We start from the raw sequence: 20,310 nt of genomic DNA, 5'->3' as shown, positions 1-20,310 counted from the left end.
TGTTTCCTAGAGACGCTAGATCCTCATTATTCACTTTGCTTCTGTCATATTTTGCTAAAGTTTCATTTTCGTGTGTTTCGACGAGGTTAAGCTTGTCGAGCATCCTTTTCTTCGTCTTTGTGGTTGTATTTTGAAAAAAAAAATATCGATCACCAGCAAGAGAGGAAGACCTCGTCAGCGTGCGGAAGGGCCTTCCCTGGGTCGTGTGCCCTGCCTGGTAGGATAGAGCAGGTGTGGGCATATCTCCGAGCCCCTGCCATGCGCACCATCATCGTAGTGACGCCCACACTGTGGTTCCTACACAGTTGTCTCTACCTGGGCGTCGTCATCAACGCTAACAATTTCACCAGGTGAGCATATTGATGCAGTGTACAGCTGCGTAACTCGTTCACTGCGTGTATTGATGTGTGCTCTCCACCCCTCCTCTCCACACAAGCTCCACCCCCAGCACCACCCCTCCTCTCCATCCAAGCTCCACCCCCAGCACCACCCCTCTGCTCCATTCCAGATCAACCCCCAGCACCACCCCTCCTCTCCATCCAAGCTCCACCCCCAGCACCACCCCTCTGCTCCATCCCAGCTCCATCCCCAGCACCACCCCTCCTTTCCACCCCAGCTCCACCCAAAGCACCACCCCTCCTCTCCATACCAGCTCCACCCCCAGCACCACCCCTCCTCTCCATCCCAGCTCCACCCCCAGCACCACCCCTCCTCTCCATCCCAGCTCCACCCCAGCACCACCCCTCCTCTCCATCCCAGCTCCACCCCCAGCACCACCCCTCCTCTCCATCCCAGCTCCACCCCAGCACCACCCCTATGCTCCATCCCAGCTCCACCCCAGCACCACCCCTCCTCTCCATCCCAGCTCCACCCCAGCACCACCAATCCTCTCAACCCCAGCTCCACCCCAGCACCACCCCTCCTCTCCATCCCAGCTCCACCCCCAGCACCACCCCTCCTCTCCATCCCAGCTCCACCCCAGCACCACCCCTCCTCTCCATCCCAGCTCCACCCCAGCACCACCCCTCCCCTCCATCCCAGCTCCACCTCAGCACCACCCCTCCTCTCCATCCCAGCTCCACCCCAGCACCACCCCTCCGCTCCATCCCAGCCCCAACCCTACTCTCCATCCCAGCTCCACCCCCAGCACCACCCATCCTCTCCATCCCAGCTCCACCCCAGCACCACCCCTCCTCTCCATCCCAGCTCCACCCCAGCACCACCCCTCCTCTCCATCCCAGCTCCACCCCAACACCACCCCTCCTCCACCCCAGCTCCACCCCAGCACCACCCCTCCTCTCCATCCCAGCTCCACCGCAGCACCACCCCTCCTCTCCATCCCAGCTCCACCCCCAGCACCACCCCTCCTCTCCACCTCAGCTCCACCCCAGCACCACCCCTCCTCTCCATCCCAGCGCCACCCCAGCAACACCCCTCCTCTCCATCCCAGCTCCACCCCAGCACAACCGCTCCTCTCCATCCCAGCTCCAACCCCAGCACCACCCCTGTGCTCCATCCCAGCGCCACCCCAGCAACACCCCTCCTCTCAACCCCAGCTCCACCCCAGCACCACCCCTCCTCTCCATCCCAGCTCCACCCCCAGCACCACCCCTCCTCTCCATCCAAGCTCCACCCCAGCACCACCCCTCCTCTCCATCCCAGCTCCACCCCCACCACCACCCCTCCTCTCCACCTCAGTTCCACCCCAGCACCACCCCTCCTCTCCATCCCAGCGCCACCCCAGCAACACCCCTCCTCTCCATCCCAGCTCCACCCCAGCACAACCGCTCCTCTCCATCCCAGCTCCATCCCCAGCACCACCCCTCTGCTCCATCCCAGCTCCACCCCCAGCACCACCCCTCTGCTCCATCCCAGGTTCACCCCAGCACCACCCCTCTGCTCCATCCCAGCTCCACCCCTCCTCTCCATTCCAGCTCCACCCCAGCACCAACCCCTCGGCTCCATCCCAGCTCCACCCCAGCACCACCCCTCCTCTCCATCCCAGCTCCACACCCAGCACCACCCCTGCTCTCCATCCCAGCTCCACCCCAGCACCACCCCTCCTCTCCATCCCAGCTCCACCCCAGTACCACCCCTCCTCTCCATCCAAGCTCCACCCCAGCACCACCCCTCCTCTCCATCCCAGCTCCACCCCAGTACCACCCCTCCTCTCCATCCCAGCTCCACCCCAGCACCACCCCTCCTCTCCATCCCACCTCCACCCCCAGCACCACCCCTCCTCTCCATCCCAGCTCCACCCCCAGCACCACCCCTCCTCTCCATCCCAGCTCCACCCCCAGCACCACCCCTCCTCTCCATCCCAGCTCCACCCCAGCACCACCCCTCCTCTCCATCCCAGCTCCACCCCCAGCACCACCCCTCCTCTCCACCCCAGCACCACCCCTCCTCTCCATCCCAGCTCCAACCCCAGCACCACCCCTCCTCTCCATCCCAGCTCCACCCCCAGCACCACCCCTCTTCTCCATCCCAGCTCCACCCCCAGCACCACCCCTCCTCTCCATCCCAGCTCCACCCCCAGCACCACCCCTCTGCTCCATCCCAGCTCCACCCCCAGCACCACCCCTCTGCTCCATCCCAGCTCCACCCCCAGCACCACCCCTCCTCTCCATCCCAGCTCCACCCCAGCACCACCCCTCCACTCCATCCCAGCTCCACCCCAGTACCACCCCTCCTCTCCATCCCAGCTCCACCCCAGCACCACCCCTCCTCTCCATCCCAGCTTCACCCCAGCACCACCCCACCTCTCCATCCCAGCTCCACCCCAGCACCACCCCTCCTCTCCATCCCAGCTCCACCCCAACACCACCCCTCCTCCACCCCAGCTCCACCCCAGCACCACCCCTCCTCTCCATCCAAGCTCCACCGCAGCACCACCCCTCCTCTCCATCCCAGCTCCACCCCCAGCACCACCCCTCCTCTCCACCTCAGCTCCACCCCAGCACCACCCCTCCTCCCAATCCCAGCTCCACCTCCAGCACCGCCCCTCCTCTCCATCCCAGCTCCACCCCCAGCACCACACCTCCTCTCAATCCCAGCTCCACCCCCGGCACCACCCCTCCTCCCAATCCCAGCTCCACCCCCAGCACCACCCCTCTACTCCATCCCAGCTCCACCCCCAGCACCACCCCTCTCCTCCATCCCAGCTCCACCCCTCTGTTCCATCCCAGCTCCACCCCCAGCACCACCTCTCCTCTCCATCCCAGCTCCACCCCCAGCACCACCCCTCTGCTCCATCCCAGCTCCACCCCCAGCACCGCCCCTCCTCTCCATCCCAGCTCCACCCCCAGCACCACCCCTCTGCTCCATCCCAGCTCCACCCCCAGCACCACCGCTCCTCTCCATCCCAGCTCCACCCCCAGCACCACCCCTCTGCTCCATCCCAGCTCCACCCCCGGCACCAGCCCTCCTCTCCATCCCAGCTCCACACCCAGCACCACCCCTCTTCTCCATCCCAGCTCCACCCCAGCACCACTCCTCTGCTCCATCCCAGCTCCACCCCCAGCACCACCCCTCTGCTCCATCCCAGCTCCACCCCAGCACCACCCCTCCTCTCCATCCCAGCTCCAACCCCAGCACCACATCTCTTCTCCATCCCAGCTCCACCCCAGCACCACGCCTCTGCTCCATCCCAGCTCCACCCCAGCACCACCCCTCTGCTCCATCCCAGCTCCACCCCCAGCACCACCCCTCCTCTCCATCCCAGCTCCACCCCCAGCACCACCCCTCCTCTCCATCCCAGCTCCACCCCCAGCACCACTCCTCGTCTCCATCTCAGCTCCACCCCCAGCACCACACCTCCTCTCAATCCCAGCTCCACCCCCGGCACCACCCCTCCTCCCCTTCCCAGCTCCATCCCCAGCACCACCCCTCTGCTCCATCCCAGCTCCACCCCCAGCACCACCCCTCTGCTCCATCCCAGCTCCACTCCCAGCACCACCCCTCTGCTCCATCCCAGCTCCACCCCCAGCACCACCCCTCTGCTCCATCCCAGCTCCACCCCAGCACCACCCCTCTGCTCCACCCCAGCTTCACCCCCAGCACCACCCCTCTGCTCCATCCCAGCTCCACTCCCAGCACCACCCCTCTGCTCCATCCCAGCTCCACCCCCAGCACCACCCCTCTGCTCCATCCCAGCTCCACACCCAGCACCACCCGTCCTCTCCATCCCAGCTCCACCCCCAGCACCACCCCTCTGCTCCATCCCAGCTCCACCCCCAGCACCACCCCTCTGCTCCTTCCCAGCTCCACTTCTAGTACCACCCCTCTGCTCCATCCCAGCTCCACCCCCAGCACCACCCCTCTGCTCCATCCCAGCTCCACCCCCAGCACCACCCCTCTGCTCCATCCCAGCTCCACCCCCAGCACCACCCCTCTTCTCCATCCCAGCTCCACCCCAGCACAACTCCTCTGCTCCATCCCAGCTCCACCCCCAGCACCACCCCTCTGCTCCATCCAAGCTCCACCCCCGGCACCACCCCTCCTCTCCATCCCAGCTGCACCCCCAGCACCACCCCTCTTCTCCATCCCAGCTCCAGACCAGCACCACTCCTCTGCTCCATCCCAGCTCTACCCCCAGCACCACCCCTCTGCTCCATCCCAGCTCCACCCCCTGCACCACCCCGCCTCTCCATATCAGCTCCACCCCCAGCACCACCCCTCCTCTCCATCCCAGCTCCACCCCCAGCACCACCCCTCCTCTCCATCCCAGCTCCACCCCCAGCACCACCCCTCCGCTCCATCCCAGCTCCACCCCCAGCACCACCCCTCCTCTCCATCCCAGCTCCACCCACAGCACCACCCCTCTGCTCCATGCCAGCTCCACCCACAGCACCACCCCTCTGCTCCATCCCAGCTCCACCCCCAGCACCACCCCTCTGCTCCATGCCAGCTCCACCCCCAACACCACCCCTCTGCTCCATCCCAGCTCCACCCACAGCACCACCCCTCTGCTGCATCCCAGCTCCACCCCCAGCACCACCCTTCCTCCCCATCCCAGCTCCACCCCCAGCACCACCCCTCTGCTTCATCCCAGCTCCACCCCCAACACCACCCCTCTGCTCCATCCCAGCTCCACCCCCAGCACCACCCCTCTGCTCCATGCCAGCTCCACCCACAGCACCACCCCTCTGCTCCATCCCAGCTCCACCCCCAGCACCACCCCTCTGCTCCATGCCAGCTCCACCCCCAACACCACCCCTCTGCTCCATCCCAGCTCCACTCACAGCACCACACCTCCTCTCCATACTAGCTCCACCCCCAGCACCACCCCTCTGCTCCATACCAGCTCCACCCCCTGCACCACCCCTCTTCTCCATATCAGCTCCACCCCCAGCACCACCCCTCCTCTCAATCCCAGCTCCACCCCCAGCACCACCCCTCCTCTCCATCCCAGTTCAACCCCCAGCACCACCCCTCCTCTCCATCCCAGCCCCACCCCCCGCACCACCCCTCCTCCCCATCCCAGCTCCACCCCCAGCACCATCCCTCTGCTCCATCCCAGCTCCACCCCCAACACCACCCCTCTGCTCCAGCCCAGCTCCACCCACAGCACCACCCCTCTGCTCCATCCCAGCTCCACCCCCAGCACCACCCCTCTGCTCCATCCCAGCTCCACCCCCAGCACCACCCCTCTGCTCCATCCCAGCTCCACCCCCAGCACCACCCCTCTGCTCCATCCCAGCTCCACCCCCAGCACTACCCCTCTGCTCCATCCCACTTCCACCCCCAGCACCACCCCTCTGCTCCATCCCAGCTGCACCCCCAGCACCACCCCTCTGCTCCATCCAGGCTCCACCCCTCTGCTCCATCCCAGCTCCACCCCCCAGCACCACCTCTGCTCTCCATCCCAGCTCCACCCCCAGCACCACCCCTCTGCTCCATCCCAGCTACACCCCCAGCACCGCCCCTCCTCTCCATCCCAGCTCCACCCCCAGCACCATCCCTCTGCTCCATCCCAGCTCCACCCCCAGCACCACCGCTCCTCTCCATCCCAGCTCCACCCCCAGCACCACCCCTCTGATCCATCCCAGCTCCACCCCCGGCACCACCCATCCTCTCCATCCCAGCTCCACACCCTGCACCACCCCTCTTCTCCATCCCAGCTCCACCCCAGCACCACTCTGCTCCATCCCAGCTCCACCCCCAGCACCACCCCTCTGCTCCATCCCAGCTCCACCCCAGCACCACCCCTCCTCTCCATCCCAGCTCCACCCCCAGCACCACCCCTCTTCTCCATCCCAGCTCCACCCCAGCACCACCCCTCCTCTCCATCCCAGCTCCACCCCCAGCACCACCCCTCTTCTCCATCCCAGCTCCACCCCCGGCACCACCGCTCCTCTCCATCCCAGCTCCACCCCCAGCACCACCCCTCCTCTCCATCCCAGCTCCACCCCCAGCACCACACCTCCTTTCAATCCCAGCTCCACCCCCGGCACCACCCCTCCTCCCCATCCCAGCTCCACCCCCAGCACCACCCCTCTGCTCCATCCCAGCTCCACCCCCAGCACCACCCCTCCTCTCCATCCCAGCTCCACCCCCAGCACCACACCTCCTTTCAATCCCAGCTCCACCCCCGGCACCACCCCTCTTCCCCATCCCAGCTCCACCCCCAGCACCACCCCTCTGCTCCATCCCAGCTCCACCCCCAGCACCACCCCTCTGCTCCATCCCAGCTCCACCCCTCTGCTCCATCCCAGCTCCACCCCCAGCACCACCTCTCCTCTCCATCCCAGCTCCACCCCCAGCACCACCCCTCTGCTCCATCCCAGCTCCACCCCCAGCACCGCCCCTCCTCTCCATCCCAGCTCCACCCCCAGCACCACCCCTGTGCTCCATCCCAGCTCCACCCCCAGCACCACCTCTCCTCTCCATCCCAGCTCCACTCCTCTGCTCCATCCCAGCTCCACCCCCAGCACCACCCCTCTGCTCCATCCCAGCTCCACCCCAGCACCACCCCTCCTCTCCATCCCAGCTCCACCCCCAGCACCACCCCTCTTCTCCATCCCAGCTCCACCCCAGCACCACTCCTCTGCTCCATCCCAGCTCCACCCCCAGCACCACCCCTCTGCTCCATCCCAGCTCCACCCCCAGCACCACCCCTCCTCTCCAGCCCAGCTCCACCCCCAGCACCACCCCTCCTCCCAATCCCAGCTCCACCCCCAGCACCACCCCTCCTCTCCATCCCAGCTCCACCCCCAGCACCACACCTCCTCTCAATCCCAGCTCCACCCCCGGCACCACCCCTCCTCCCAATCCCAGCTCCACCCCCAGCACCACCCCTCTCCTCCATCCCAGCTCCACCCCCAGCACCACCCCTCTCCTCCATCCCAGCTCCACCCCTCTGTTCCATCCCAGCTCCACCCCCAGCACCACCTCTCCTCTCCATCCCAGCTCCACCCCCAGCACCACCCCTCTGCTCCATCCCAGCTCCACCCCCAGCACCGCCCCTCCTCTCCATCCCAGCTCCACCCCCAGCACCACCCCTCTGCTCCATCCCAGCTCCACCCCCAGCACCACCGCTCCTCTCCATCCCAGCTCCACCCCCAGCACCACCCCTCTGCTCCATCCCAGCTCCACCCCCGGCACCACCCCTCCTCTCCATCCCAGCTCCACACCCAGCACCACCCCTCTTCTCCATCCCAGCTCCACCCCAGCACCACTCCTCTGCTCCATCCCAGCTCCACCCCCAGCACCACCCCTCTGCTCCATCCCAGCTCCACCCCAGCACCACCCCTCCTCTCCATCCCAGCTCCAACCCCAGCACCACCTCTCTTCTCCATCCCAGCTCCACCCCAGCACCACTCCTCTGCTCCATCCCAGCTCCACCCCCAGCACCACCCCTCTGCTCCATCCCAGCTCCACCCCAGCACCCCCCCTCCTCTCCATCCCAGCTCCAACCCCAGCACCACATCTCTTCTCCCTCCCAGCTCCACCCCAGCACCACTCCTCGGCTCCATCCCAGCTCCACCCCCAGCACCACCCCTCTGCTCCATCCCAGCTCCACCCCCAGCACCACCCCTCCTGTCCATCCCAGCTCCACCCCCAGCACCACCCCTCCTCTCCATCCCAGCTCCACCCCCAGCACCACTCCTCGTCTCCATCTCAGCTCCACCCCCAGCACCACACCTCCTCTCAATCCCAGCTCCACCCCCGGCACCACCCCTCCTCCCCTTCCCAGCTCCACCCCCAGCACCACTCCTCTGCTCCATCCCAGCTCCACCCCCAGCACCACCCCTCTGCTCCATCCCAGCTCCACTCCCAGCACCACCCCTCTGCTCCATCCCAGCTCCACCCCCAGCACCACCCCTCTGCTCCATCCCAGCTCCACCCCAGCACCACCCCTCTGCTCCACCCCAGCTTCACCCCCAGCACCACCCCTCTGCTCCATCCCAGCTCCACTCCCAGCACCACCCCTCTGCTCCATCCCAGCTCCACCCCCAGCACCACCCCTCTGCTCCATCCCAGCTCCACCCCCAGCACCACCCGTCCTCTCCATCCCAGCGCCACCCCCAGCACCACCCCTCTGCTCCATCCCAGCTCCACCCCCAGCACCACCCCTCTGCTCCTTCCCAGCTCCACTTCTAGCACCACCCCTCTGCTCCATCCCAGCTCCACCCCCAGCACCACCCCTCTGCTCCATCCCAGCTCCACCCCCAGCACCACCCCTCTGCTCCTTCCCAGCTCCACCCCAAGCACCACCCCTCTTCTCCATCCCAGCTCCACCCCAGCACAACTCCTCTGCTCCATCCCAGCTCCACCCCCAGCACCACCCCTCTGCTTCATCCAAGCTCCACCCCCGGCACCACCCCTCCTCTCCATCCCAGCTTCACCCCCAGCACCACCCCTCTTCTCCATCCCAGCTCCAGACCAGCACCACTCCTCTGCTCCATCCCAGCTCTACCCCCAGCACCACCCCTCTGCTCCATCCCAGCTCCACCCCCTGCACCACCCCTCCGCTCCATGCCAGCTCCACCCCCAGCACCACCCCTCCTCTCCATCCCAGCTCCACCCCCAGCACCACCCCTCCTCTCCATCCCAGCTCCACCCCCAGCACCACCCCTCCTCTCCATCACAGCTCCACCCCCAGCACCACCCCTCCTCTCCATCCCAGCTCCACCCACAGCACCACCCCTCTGCTCCATGCCAGCTCCACCCACAGCACCACCCCTCTGCTCCATCCCAGCTCCACCCCCAGCACCACCCCTCTGCTACATCCCAGCTCCACCCCCAACACCACCCCTCTGCTCCATCCCAGCTCCACCCACAGCACCACCCCTCTTCTGCATCCCAGCTCCACCCCCAGCACCACCCTTCCTCCCCATCCCAGCTCCACCCCCAGCACCACCCCTCTGCTTCATCCCAGCTCCACCCCCAACACCACCCCTCTGCTCCATCCCAGCTCCACCCACAGCACCACCCCTCTGCTCCATGCCAGCTCCACCCCCAGCACCACCCCTCTGCTCCATGCCAGCTCCACCCACAGCACCACCCCTCTGCTCCATCCCAGCTCCACCCCCAGCACCACCCCTCGGCTCCATGCCAGCTCCACCCCCAACCCCACCCCTCTGCTCCATCCCAGCTCCACTCCCAGCACCACCCCTCCTCTCCATCCTAGCTCCACCCCCAGCACCACCTCTCTGCTCCATCCCAGCTCTACTCCAGCACCACCCCTCTGCTCCATCCCAGCTCCACCCCAGCACCACCCCTCCTCTCCATCCCAGCTCCACCCCCAGCACCACCCTTCTGCTCCATCCCAGCTCCACCCCCAGCACCACCCCACTGCTCCATCCCAGCACCACCCCTCCTCTCCATCCTAGCTCCACCCCCAGCACCACCTCTCTGCTCCATCCCAGCTCTACACCAGCACCACCCCACTGCTCCATCCCAGCTCCACCCCAGCACCACCCCTCCTCTCCATCCCAGCTCCACCCCCAGCACCACCCCTCTGCTCCATCCCAGCTCCACCCCCAGCACCACCCCTCTGCTCCATCCCAGCTCCACTCCCAGCACCACCCCTCTGCTCCATCCTAGCTCCACTCCCAGTACCACCCCTCTGCTCCATCCCAGCACCACCCCAGCACCACCCAAGCTCCACCTCCAGTACTACCCCCAGCACCACCCGTGCACCACCCCAGGTAGACATCAAGTACCACCCCAGCTCCGCCAGCACCTCCCCAGCACAACCCCAAGCTCCACCCCAACACTATCCCATCACCACCCCAAGCTCCACCAACATTACCCCATCATCAACCCATCAACAACCCAGCACCACCCCAGCACCACCCCAAACACCACCCCATCATATGTACTGACGTATCCTCCCTCCTGCACCCTCCAGCAGAGACCCGTTCCTGTACCTGGCGCTGACGGGACTGATGGAAGCCCTGGCCATCGTTATCATCACGCCGCTTACTGCCCACATGGGTCGCCGTATCATGGTGTGGGCAGGCCTGGGTATGGGCGGCATTCTCCTCATGCTGGAGCTTCTGGTGCCCAATGGTAAGCCGCCTCATTAATCATTATCATCATCAATCATAAATCATCATTAGTCCTCATTATCATCAATCATAAATCATCATCAGTCCTCATTATCATCAACTATTATCATTAATCATTATCATCAATCATTATCATCATTATTATCAGTTACTTATCGGACTCAGACATCAAAATTTTCGGATACCGATATTTTTCCTGTTTTCTTTAATTTTTGTAATTATGATGACTATGTTTAATACATAAAATAATGTTTATTACACAATGTTTAATAAGTAACACAGGAAAGTTAAATTTTAACTAACTTAGCTCCTCTGAGTTGATAATGTTATTACCTGGCTTGTCTTAGTTACTGCTTGTCAAAGGTACTTGTCGATAGTGTGTGTATGTGTGTGTACTCACCTATTTGTGGTTGCAGGGGTTGAGGCTTAGCTCCTGGCCCCGATACCGATACCCGATACCGATATTTTGGCACATTCTTAGGTAATGTTTCTCTCTTACAGACTCTGTGTACTACTGGCTGGACTGGGTACTGGTGATGGTGGGGTTTCTACTGGTGGCTGGTGCCTTCCAGGTAAGTGCCCAGGGTATGTCTCATGCCCCTCACTGCTACCTGGCTACCCTCACTGCTGCCTGGCTACCCTCACTGCTACCTGGCTACCCTCACTGCTACCTGGCTCCCCTCACTGCTGCCTGGCTACCTTCACTGCTACCTGGCTACCCTCACTGCTGCCTGGCTACCCTCACTGCTGCCTGGCTACCCTCACTGCTGCCTGGCTACCCTCACTGCTGCCTGGCTACCCTCACTGCTACCTGGCTACCCTCACTGCTGCCTGGCTACCCTCACTGCTACCCGGCTACCCTCACTGCTGCCTGGCTACCCTCACTGCTACCTGGCTACCCTCACTGCTGCCTGCTTCCCCTCACTGCTACCTGGTTACCCTCACTGTTGCCTGGCTACCCTCACTGCTACCTGGCTACCCTCACTGCTGCCTGCTTTCCCTCACTGCTATCTGGCTACCTTCACTGCTGCCTGGCTACCCTTACTGCTGCCTGCTTCCCCTCACTGCTACCTGGCTAACCTCACTGTTGCCTGCTTCCCCTCACTGCTACCTGGCTACTCTCATTGCTACCTGGCTATCCTCACTGCTACCTGGCTACCGTAACTGCTGCCTGGCTGCCCTCACTACTGCCTGCTTCCCCTCACTGCTGCCTGCTTCCCCTCACTGCTACCTGGCTACTCTCACTGCTACCTGGATACCCTCACTGCTACCTGACTCTCCTCACTGCTACCTGGCTATCCTCACTGCTGCCTGGCTACCCTCACTGCTACCTGGCTACCCTCACTGCTGCCTGCTTCCCCTCACTGCTACCTGGCTACCCTCACTGCTGCCTGGCTACCCTCACTGCTACCTGGCTACCCTCAATGCTGCCTGCTTCCCCTCACTGCTACCTGGCTACTCTCATTGCTACCTGGCTACCCTCACTGCTACCTGGCTACCGTCACTGCTGCCTGGCTGCACCCACTGCTGCCTGCTTCCCCTCACTGCTACCTGGCTACCCTCACTGCTGCCTGGCTACCCTCACCGCTACCTGGCTACCCTCACTGCTGCCTGGCTGCCCTCACTGCTACCTGGCTACCCTCACTGTTGCCTGGCTACCCTCACTGCTACCTGGCTACCCTCAATGCTGCCTGCTTCCCCTCACTGCTACCTGGCTACCCTCACTGTTGCCTGGCTACCCTCACTGCTACCTGGCTACCCTCAATGCTGCCTGCTTCCCCTCACTGCTACCTGGCTACCCTCACTGCTGCCTGCTTCCCCTCACTGCTATCTGGCTACCCTCACTGCTGCCTGGCTACCCTTACTGCTGCCTGCTTCCCCTCACTGCTACCTGGCTAACCTCACTGTTGCCTGCTTCCCCTCACTGCTACCTGGCTACTCTCATTGCTACATGGCTACCCTCACTGCTACCTGGCTACCGTCACTGCTGCCTGGCTGCCCTCACTGCTGCCTGCTTCCCCTCACTGCTGCCTGCTTCCCCTCGCTGCTACCTGGCTACCCTCACTGCTGCCTGGCTACCCTCACTGCTGCCTGGCTACCCTCACCGCTACCTGTCTACCCTCACTGCTGCCTGGCTACCGTCACTGCTACCTGGCTACCCTCAATGCTGCCTGCTTCCCCTCACTGCTACCTGGCTACCCTCACTGCTGCCTGCTTCCCCTCACTGCTATCTGGCTACCCTCACTACTGCCTGGCTACCCTTACTGCTGCCTGCTTCCTATCACTGCTACCTGGCTAACCTCATTGCTGCCTGCTTCCCCTCACTGCTACCTTGCTACTCTCATTGCTACCTGGCTACCCTCACTGCTACCTGGCTACCGTCACTGCTGCCTGGCTACCCTCCCTGCTGCCTGCTTTCCCTCACTGCTGCCTGCTTCCCCTCAATGCTGCCTGGCTACCCTCACTGCTACCTGGCTACCCTCACTGCTGCCTGCTTCCCCTCACTGCTACCTGGCTACCCTCACTGCTACCTGGCTACCCTCACTGCTGCCTGCCTCTCCTCACTGCTACCTGGCTACCCTCACTACTGCCTGCTTCCCCTCAATGCTACGTGCTTCCACTCACTGTTAACTGGCTACCCTCACTGCTACCTGGCTACCCTCACTGCTGCCTGCTTCCCCTCACTGCTGCCTGCCTCCCCTCACTGCTACCTGGCTGCCCTCACTGCTGCCTGCCTCCCCTCACTGCTACCTGGCTGCCCTCACTGCTGTCTGCCTCCCCTCACTACTACCTGGCTGCCTTCACTGCTGCCTGCTTCCCCTCACTGCTGCCTGCTTCCCCTCACTGCTGCCTTCCTCCCCTCACTGCTACCTGGCTGCCCTCACTGCTGTCTGCCTCCCCTCACTACTACCTGGCTGCTTTCACTGCTGCCTGCTTCCCCTCACTGCTGCCTGCTTCCCCTCACTGCTGCCTTCCTCCCCTCACTGCTACCTGCCTCCCCTCTCTGCTACCTGGCTACCCTCACTGCTACCTGCCTCCCCTCACTGCTACCTGGCTGCCTTCACTACTGCCTGCTTCCCCTCAATGCTACGTGCTTCCCCTCACTGTTAACTGGCTACCCTCACTGCTACCTGGCTACTCTCACTGCTACCTGGCTACCCTCACTGCTGCCTGCCTCCCTTCACTGCTACCTGGCTGCCCTCACTAGCTGCTTCCCCTCAATGCTGCCTGCTTCCTCTCACTGCTACCTGGCTACACTCACTGCTACCTGGATACCCTCACTGCTACCTATCTACACTCGTTGCTACCTTGTTACCCTCACTACTACCTGGTTACCCTCACTGCTACCTGCTTCCCCTCACTGCTACCTGGTTACCCTCACTGCTACCTGGCTATCCTCACTGCTGCCTGCTTCCCCTCAATGCTACCTGGCTACCCCTCTCTGCTGCCTGCCTCTCCTCAGTGCTACCTGGCTACCCTCACTGCTGTATGCTTCCTTTCACTGCTACCTGGCTACCCTCACTGTTGCCTCCCTCCACTCACTGCTACCTGCCACCTGTCACTGCTGCCTGCCACCTGTCACTGCTGCCGGGCACATGTCACTGCTGTCTGGTACCTATCACTGCTGCCTGTCACCTGTCTCTGCTGCCTGGCACATATCACTGCTGCCTGGCACCCGTTACTGCTGCTTGGCACCTGTCACTGCTGCTTGGCACCTTTCGCTGCTGTCTGGCACAAATCACTGCTGCCTAGCACCTGTCACTGCTGCCTGGCACCTGTCACTGCTGCCTGGCACATGTCACTTCTGCCTGGTACCTATCACTGCTGCCTGGCAGATATCACTGCTGTCTATCACCTGTCACTGCTGCCTGGCATCTGTTACTGCTGCTTGGCACCTGTCACTGCTACTGACACATATTACTTCTGCCTGGCACAAATCACTGCTGCCTGCCACCTGTCACTGCTGCCTGGCACATATCACTGCTGCCTGCCACCTGTCATTGCTGCCTGCCACCTGTCACTACCGCCTGGCACTTGTCACTGCTGCCTGTCACCTGTCACTGCTGCCTGGCACATATCACTGCTGCCTGGCACCTGTCACTGCTGCCTGGCAAATATCACTGTTGCCTGGCACATATCACTGCTGCCTGGCACGTGTCACTGCTGACTGGCGTCTGTCACTGCTGTCTGTCACCTGTCACTGCTGCCTGGCACTTGTCACTGCTGTCTGACACATATCACTGCTGCCTGGCACCTGTCACTGCTGTCTGGCACCTGTCACTGTTGTTTGGTGACAGGTGTAAGTGAAGGTTGGTGTCCTGGGCCTCGCTGTGTACATTACGTAAGTTGTTCCAAGATGGCGCGGGTTACGGGTGTGGATGATATATACTTACCTCTGGTCTCAATATGGCCGGTGCATAATTTGACAGCTGAAGATTCAAAGCTTTTTTGTGTATTTTTCTTTTCGTTGTTACGTAATAACCGTAGCTTTTTCCCACGACAGTTGTGGGCGTGGGAGATGTTTACCAGTACTGGTAATGTTAGCTTTACATGTATATTTGACAGTTTCTCTAATGTGTGTATTATGTCACGACGTCTCTCATTGTTTTAGTGGTAATTACATCTGCATTGGTGTTGGCATTCTTCGTATCATCGCTGCAAAATTTTATCTCTCAGGAAAGTAACCATTAATTACTTTTTTTTTTTTTGGGGGGGGGGGGGGAGTCTAGATCATAATGTAAGAGCACTAGAGATTATCTCTTATCCAACGTGAAGCCAACGTTGATGTACCTGTGTTTACTACTAGAGTAATCACAGACATGACCAGATCCTCCACACTCAACACAGAAGCCGAAGATGCAGGGATTTACTCAACTCTTTGTTGGGGATGCGACATAATCTACATTGGAGAAACTGCCAGAAGTCTTCCCACAGGCCCACTTGAACACAAGTATGAAGACATATATGTGGTGTTGCGGGCAATACCACAACTTCACGCCCACCTCATGGTGTGGGAAAAAAATTAAAGGCTGATGTCTGGAGTCATCAGCTATCAAACTAATGCAACACCTTTGATCAGAATAGTAACGTTTTCACTTTCACCACAACCATCACCCACATCATTTTAGAACAACGAAAACTTAATACATAGTACGAACCAGTGGACCTCCTGCCTTGTACCTCTGAGGTGCCACTTCCTGATGTCACACCTGAGCAAAGTCGCTAAGAGTACTGTTTAAGATGCATTGAACTTATTCTCTCATTATACCACGAAGAAACACATTAATCATTATTTTAGGAATAAATGTATTCTTGACTGGTGGTGAACAGGTTACATGCAGTGTTAATGACCCTGTGTAGTCTATAGGATTTAGATCCAATTAGCCAACCTATCCATGTTTTCAGTGTACTAAGTACAACATATCCATCCCCTTCCCCGTGTAGGTAAGACTTTGTAACAATTTAGGCTTCACTGAATTTAGTGTCTTCTTACAGCATGTATACAATACTCAGCTGTTCCTTCCTCTTGTCTTCCCTACCACCATGACCCGGGTGTTGTCTGTCCTGCTACCATGACCCGGGTGTTGTCTGTCCTGCTACCATGATCCGGGTGCTGTCTTCCCTGCCACCATGACCTGGGTGTTGTCTGTCCTGCTACCATGACCCTGATGCTGTCTTCCCTGCCACCATGACCTGGGGTGTTGTCTGTCCTACTACCATCACCTGGGTGAAGGTCAACTATGTCTACGCTCCTGAGTTGTTCCCGACGGAGGCTCGCGCCAGGGGGTTCGCCTTCGTCAGCGTGATGGGCAGCATCGGCTTCTCCTGTGCTCCACTCATCACACACATCCTGGTCAGTGTTCACCACCGGCACACCCACCTGCCACATTATTATTATTATTATTATTATTATTATTATTATTATTATTATCAGGTGGCTCGTGACCTGGTGGCACACGGTCAATGTCCGGGTTCGATTCCCGGCGAGGGTTGAAACACTGGACGTGTTACCTTATACCGGTTGTCTATGTTCACCCATCAGTATAAAATGAGTACCTGGGTGTTAGTCGACTGGTGTGGGTCGCATCCTGGGACAAAACTGACCCAATTTGCCCTAAATGCTCAGCATAACAAAAGGCTTTCTGTTCAGTAGTATGTCATTGATGTTAGCTAGACCTGTATACCTTGCACATGTACTAGTAGAAATAAAGATATTATTATTATTATTATTATTACTTATTATTATTATTATTGTTGTTGTTGTTATGTACAACCCAAAGGGGAACTTAACATGGTTATCAGTTATGAGGTACCATCAAAGTTAAACTTTTATATAGTCGTTCACAGCATAAGAAAGCTTCATCTGATCGGTTCAGATTTTCAATGCTGAAGCAAGGTAAGTATGGCCAGATTCTAGGAAAAAATGGCATGTGCAGATCCCCAGTGACCAAACTTGTAGGACCCATCTCCAGCATCCTGGAATTCAAATTCAAATTCAAATTCAAATTCAAAGTTTATTCTCTATAAGAATTACAATGCTGAGTTTACAGAATTTGGTTATTGTGTGGTTTACATGTAGTAAAATAATAATTACAGAGTGTACCATTAGAACACCTAGCATGGCTAGGCATTCCGGGCAGGCTAAGATTAATTCTTAAATTTAAAATATTACAAATTATGAGGTAAGCTGGTATTATGGCTAAGTGACTAAATACTAGTTTGTGAGTTTAGCAATGTGAATGCTTTTGTTTTGGCACAGTACATAGTTTCAGTATTGGAGTATCACAGGATTCATTATTTTAAGATTGAGATTAATATTTCTGTTTATGGTCAAATGAGTGAGTGAGTGTAAGTGTGAACCACCAGGTGGTATTCGTGTAGTTAGTTGATGGGGTGTATCAGGGAGATAAGATGTTTTCTAATGGTAGTTTTGAAGGTGATGAATGTGTCTGCAGTTCTAGAGTTCTCAGGTAGGGTATTCCAGATTTTAGGGCCTTTGACATACATGGAATTTTTGTAAAGGTTTAGCCGGACACGGGGAATGTCATAGAGATGTTTGTGTCTGGTGTTATGCCTGTGGGTTCTGTCACAACTATCAAGAAAGTGTTTTAGGTCAAGGTTAATATTGGAATTTAAGGTCCTGTAGATGTAGATTGCACAGTAGTAAGTGTGGATGTTCTGAACAGGGAGTAAGTTTAGATCTATGAAGAGTGGGGGGGGGGTGTTGCCAGGGATGGGATTTAGTGATTATTCTTACTGCGGCTTTTTGTTGGGTTATTATTGGCTTTAGGTGTGTTGCTGCAGTTGATCCCCAAGCACAAATAGCATAGGTGAGGTATGGATAAATAAGTGAATGGTATAGTGTGAGAAGGGCATTTTGCGGCACGTAGTATCGTATCTTGGAGAGGATCCCAATCGTTTTGGATACTTTTTTGGTTATGTGTTGGATATGGGTGCTGAAATTCAGGTTGTTGTCGAGGTATAGGCCTAGGAATTTGCCCTCATTATGTCTGGTAATTAGAGTGTTGTCGATCTTAATGTTAATTTGCGCAACTCCTGCTCTGCTACCAAACATAATATAGTAGGTTTTGTCAGTGTTAAGCGTAAGTTTATTGGCTGTCATCCAAGTCGATATTTTGATCAGCTCCTCGTTAACAATGGTGTTGAGGGTGGCAAGATTAGGGTGAGAGATGACATAAGTCGTGTCGTCAGGTGTTGGGATACGTTTGGAAGATCATTGATGTATATGAGGAAGAGCAGGGGACAAAGGACACTTCCCTGCGGAACTCCAGTATCAAGTGGCCGTGTTGTTGATGCTGTGTCTTTAATGGTGACATACTGATACCTATTAGTAAGGTAAGATTTGAAATAAGCAAGCGCATGGCCTCTTATACCGTAATGGTCAAGTTTGTGGAGTAGGATGTCGTGGTCTACTGTGTCAAAAGCTTTTCATAGGTCAATAAAAATTCCTAGTGGATATTCCTTATTTTCCAATGCTGTGTAAAGCAGATCTAGCATTTTTATGATTGCATCATTAGTGCTTTTATTTTTCCTGAATCCAAATTGGCAGGGGTTGAGTGTTTTGTGCTGTTATAAATGAATATAGTCTCCTGTGCACGAGTTTCTCAAAGATTTTGGATAGCAATGGTAAGTTTGATATTGGCCTATAGTTGTTTAAATCTGTATGACTGAGATAACCTCCAAAACCCTCTACTGCGTAGCTTCCAATGTTCAAAGAAAGGTGCCTCCTAATTCGACGACGGCGGAGAATAAAATTCAAGTGTATAATGTATATCTACCAGTTTCACGTTTAAGACAGAGTGAAATTCTTATACCCTATAAATCACTCTAAATATGTTTAAGTCTACCTCTCCTGAACGACTTCAGTTTTATAGTGAGTGACGCAGCTTCCTGCCAGGGTAGTACCAGTTAAGATATGGAAAAATATATTTAGGTTCAGTTCTGGACCTTTATTAAAGGAAGTGTTTCGCCACAAGTGGCTGATCAAGCTACCCTTGGCGAAACGTTTCCTTTAATAAGAGTTCTGAACTATACCTAAATGTGTTTTTCCACATGCTGTCAGTATCACTACACCATTTACTCTCATTACTCGTTTAGTTTAGTGTGTGCGGGGGCAATTTTTTGAGGGCATTGATATTTTTTTATATAAAATTTAAAAAACTAGAAAATGTGATAAGTGGAGAATGCTCCTTCCCATCGACATCAAATTTTAAGCCCTGATGTGCTGTCCAGGAAGCAAGATTGGCATTATTAATCCGCCACATAATTCCCACGTTTCCAATTTTATTAAATAGTGATATTTCGCGATTAAGAGTGGCAGAATGGCACCTACATACACTCCATTAACCATCACAGATAACGACACACACTAAAGTTGTCTCATGGAGACCAGTGTGAGGAATGGTGTATGTAAAATTGAACAGAGGGCAGCTACACTTGTCAACTGCCCCACCAACCTTCCCTGAGTAATAGTTAACCAGGGTTGAGAATATGAAGTTTATTAGTAGTTATGAATGAATGGATTGACTGAAGTTAGTGGTCGACTAGAAAAATGCACTCAACAGGTAACAATATGTCGACTCTGGTATAAAGTGGTACTTATCTAAGCCTTCTACTAACCTCGGGAAAATTAAAAATATATATAAAACGAGTTTTCAATGTTTCACAGTTATTTTTTTGCGTTTATTTTTTTTTATTTATAAATCTCTATAATTCTAATAGAAAAAATAATTGATTTCGTGTTTTTTTAAAATTCAGTTTGATATATTTAAATAAAACTGGCGAATTGGCACCTACATAGCCCAAAATCAGTACAAACATACATACTTTCTATTATAATGCACTAACATTTAAATGTTTGAAGCTGACCAGAAAAACCCTTCTCCAGTTATTAAATGAAAATTAATTTATTTAATAAAATTGATAATTTAAAACTTACATATCTCAGCGTAAAACAAACTTCTTCATAAAGTCTATCAACCATGAAGGTATAAACGTTATCAGAAAAAGGCTTTTTCCAGTAATTGCTCTGAATGCAACGATTCCGAGTTTTCTAACAATTTCAAGAAAATTTCGAATTTGGTCCTAACCAGTCTAAACTTGAAGTGTGTCACCTGTCACCACTCAGGTGGAGAGTAAGATAAGATTTCGTTCGGATTTTTAACCCCGGAGGGTTAGCCACCCAGGATAACCCAAGAAAGTCAGTGCATCATCGACGACTGTCTAACTTATTTCCATTGGGGTCCTTAATCTTGTCCCCCAGGATGCGACC

General features: G+C 57.2%; 1 protein-coding gene across 1 annotated transcript in view; it reads left to right on the top strand.

The window, feature by feature from the left end:
* The window catches only part of LOC128692366 (solute carrier family 22 member 20), a 163,210-nt gene that overhangs the window by 138,289 nt on the left and 4,611 nt on the right, over positions 1 to 20,310 (top strand). Inside the window, exons 8-11 of the mRNA XM_070080630.1 lie at positions 157 to 350; positions 10,358 to 10,518; positions 11,019 to 11,089; positions 16,252 to 16,371. Of these exons, the coding sequence (XP_069936731.1) occupies positions 157 to 350; positions 10,358 to 10,518; positions 11,019 to 11,089; positions 16,252 to 16,371 (546 nt within the window). The remainder of the gene's footprint in view (positions 1 to 156; positions 351 to 10,357; positions 10,519 to 11,018; positions 11,090 to 16,251; positions 16,372 to 20,310) is intronic.

This window comes from Cherax quadricarinatus, chromosome 6, assembly GCF_038502225.1.
Source record: "Cherax quadricarinatus isolate ZL_2023a chromosome 6, ASM3850222v1, whole genome shotgun sequence".
Taxonomy (NCBI): domain Eukaryota; kingdom Metazoa; phylum Arthropoda; class Malacostraca; order Decapoda; family Parastacidae; genus Cherax; species Cherax quadricarinatus.
The sequence above is the reverse complement of the archived record's forward strand: the minus strand, read 5'-3'. Positions and strand labels throughout refer to the sequence as shown.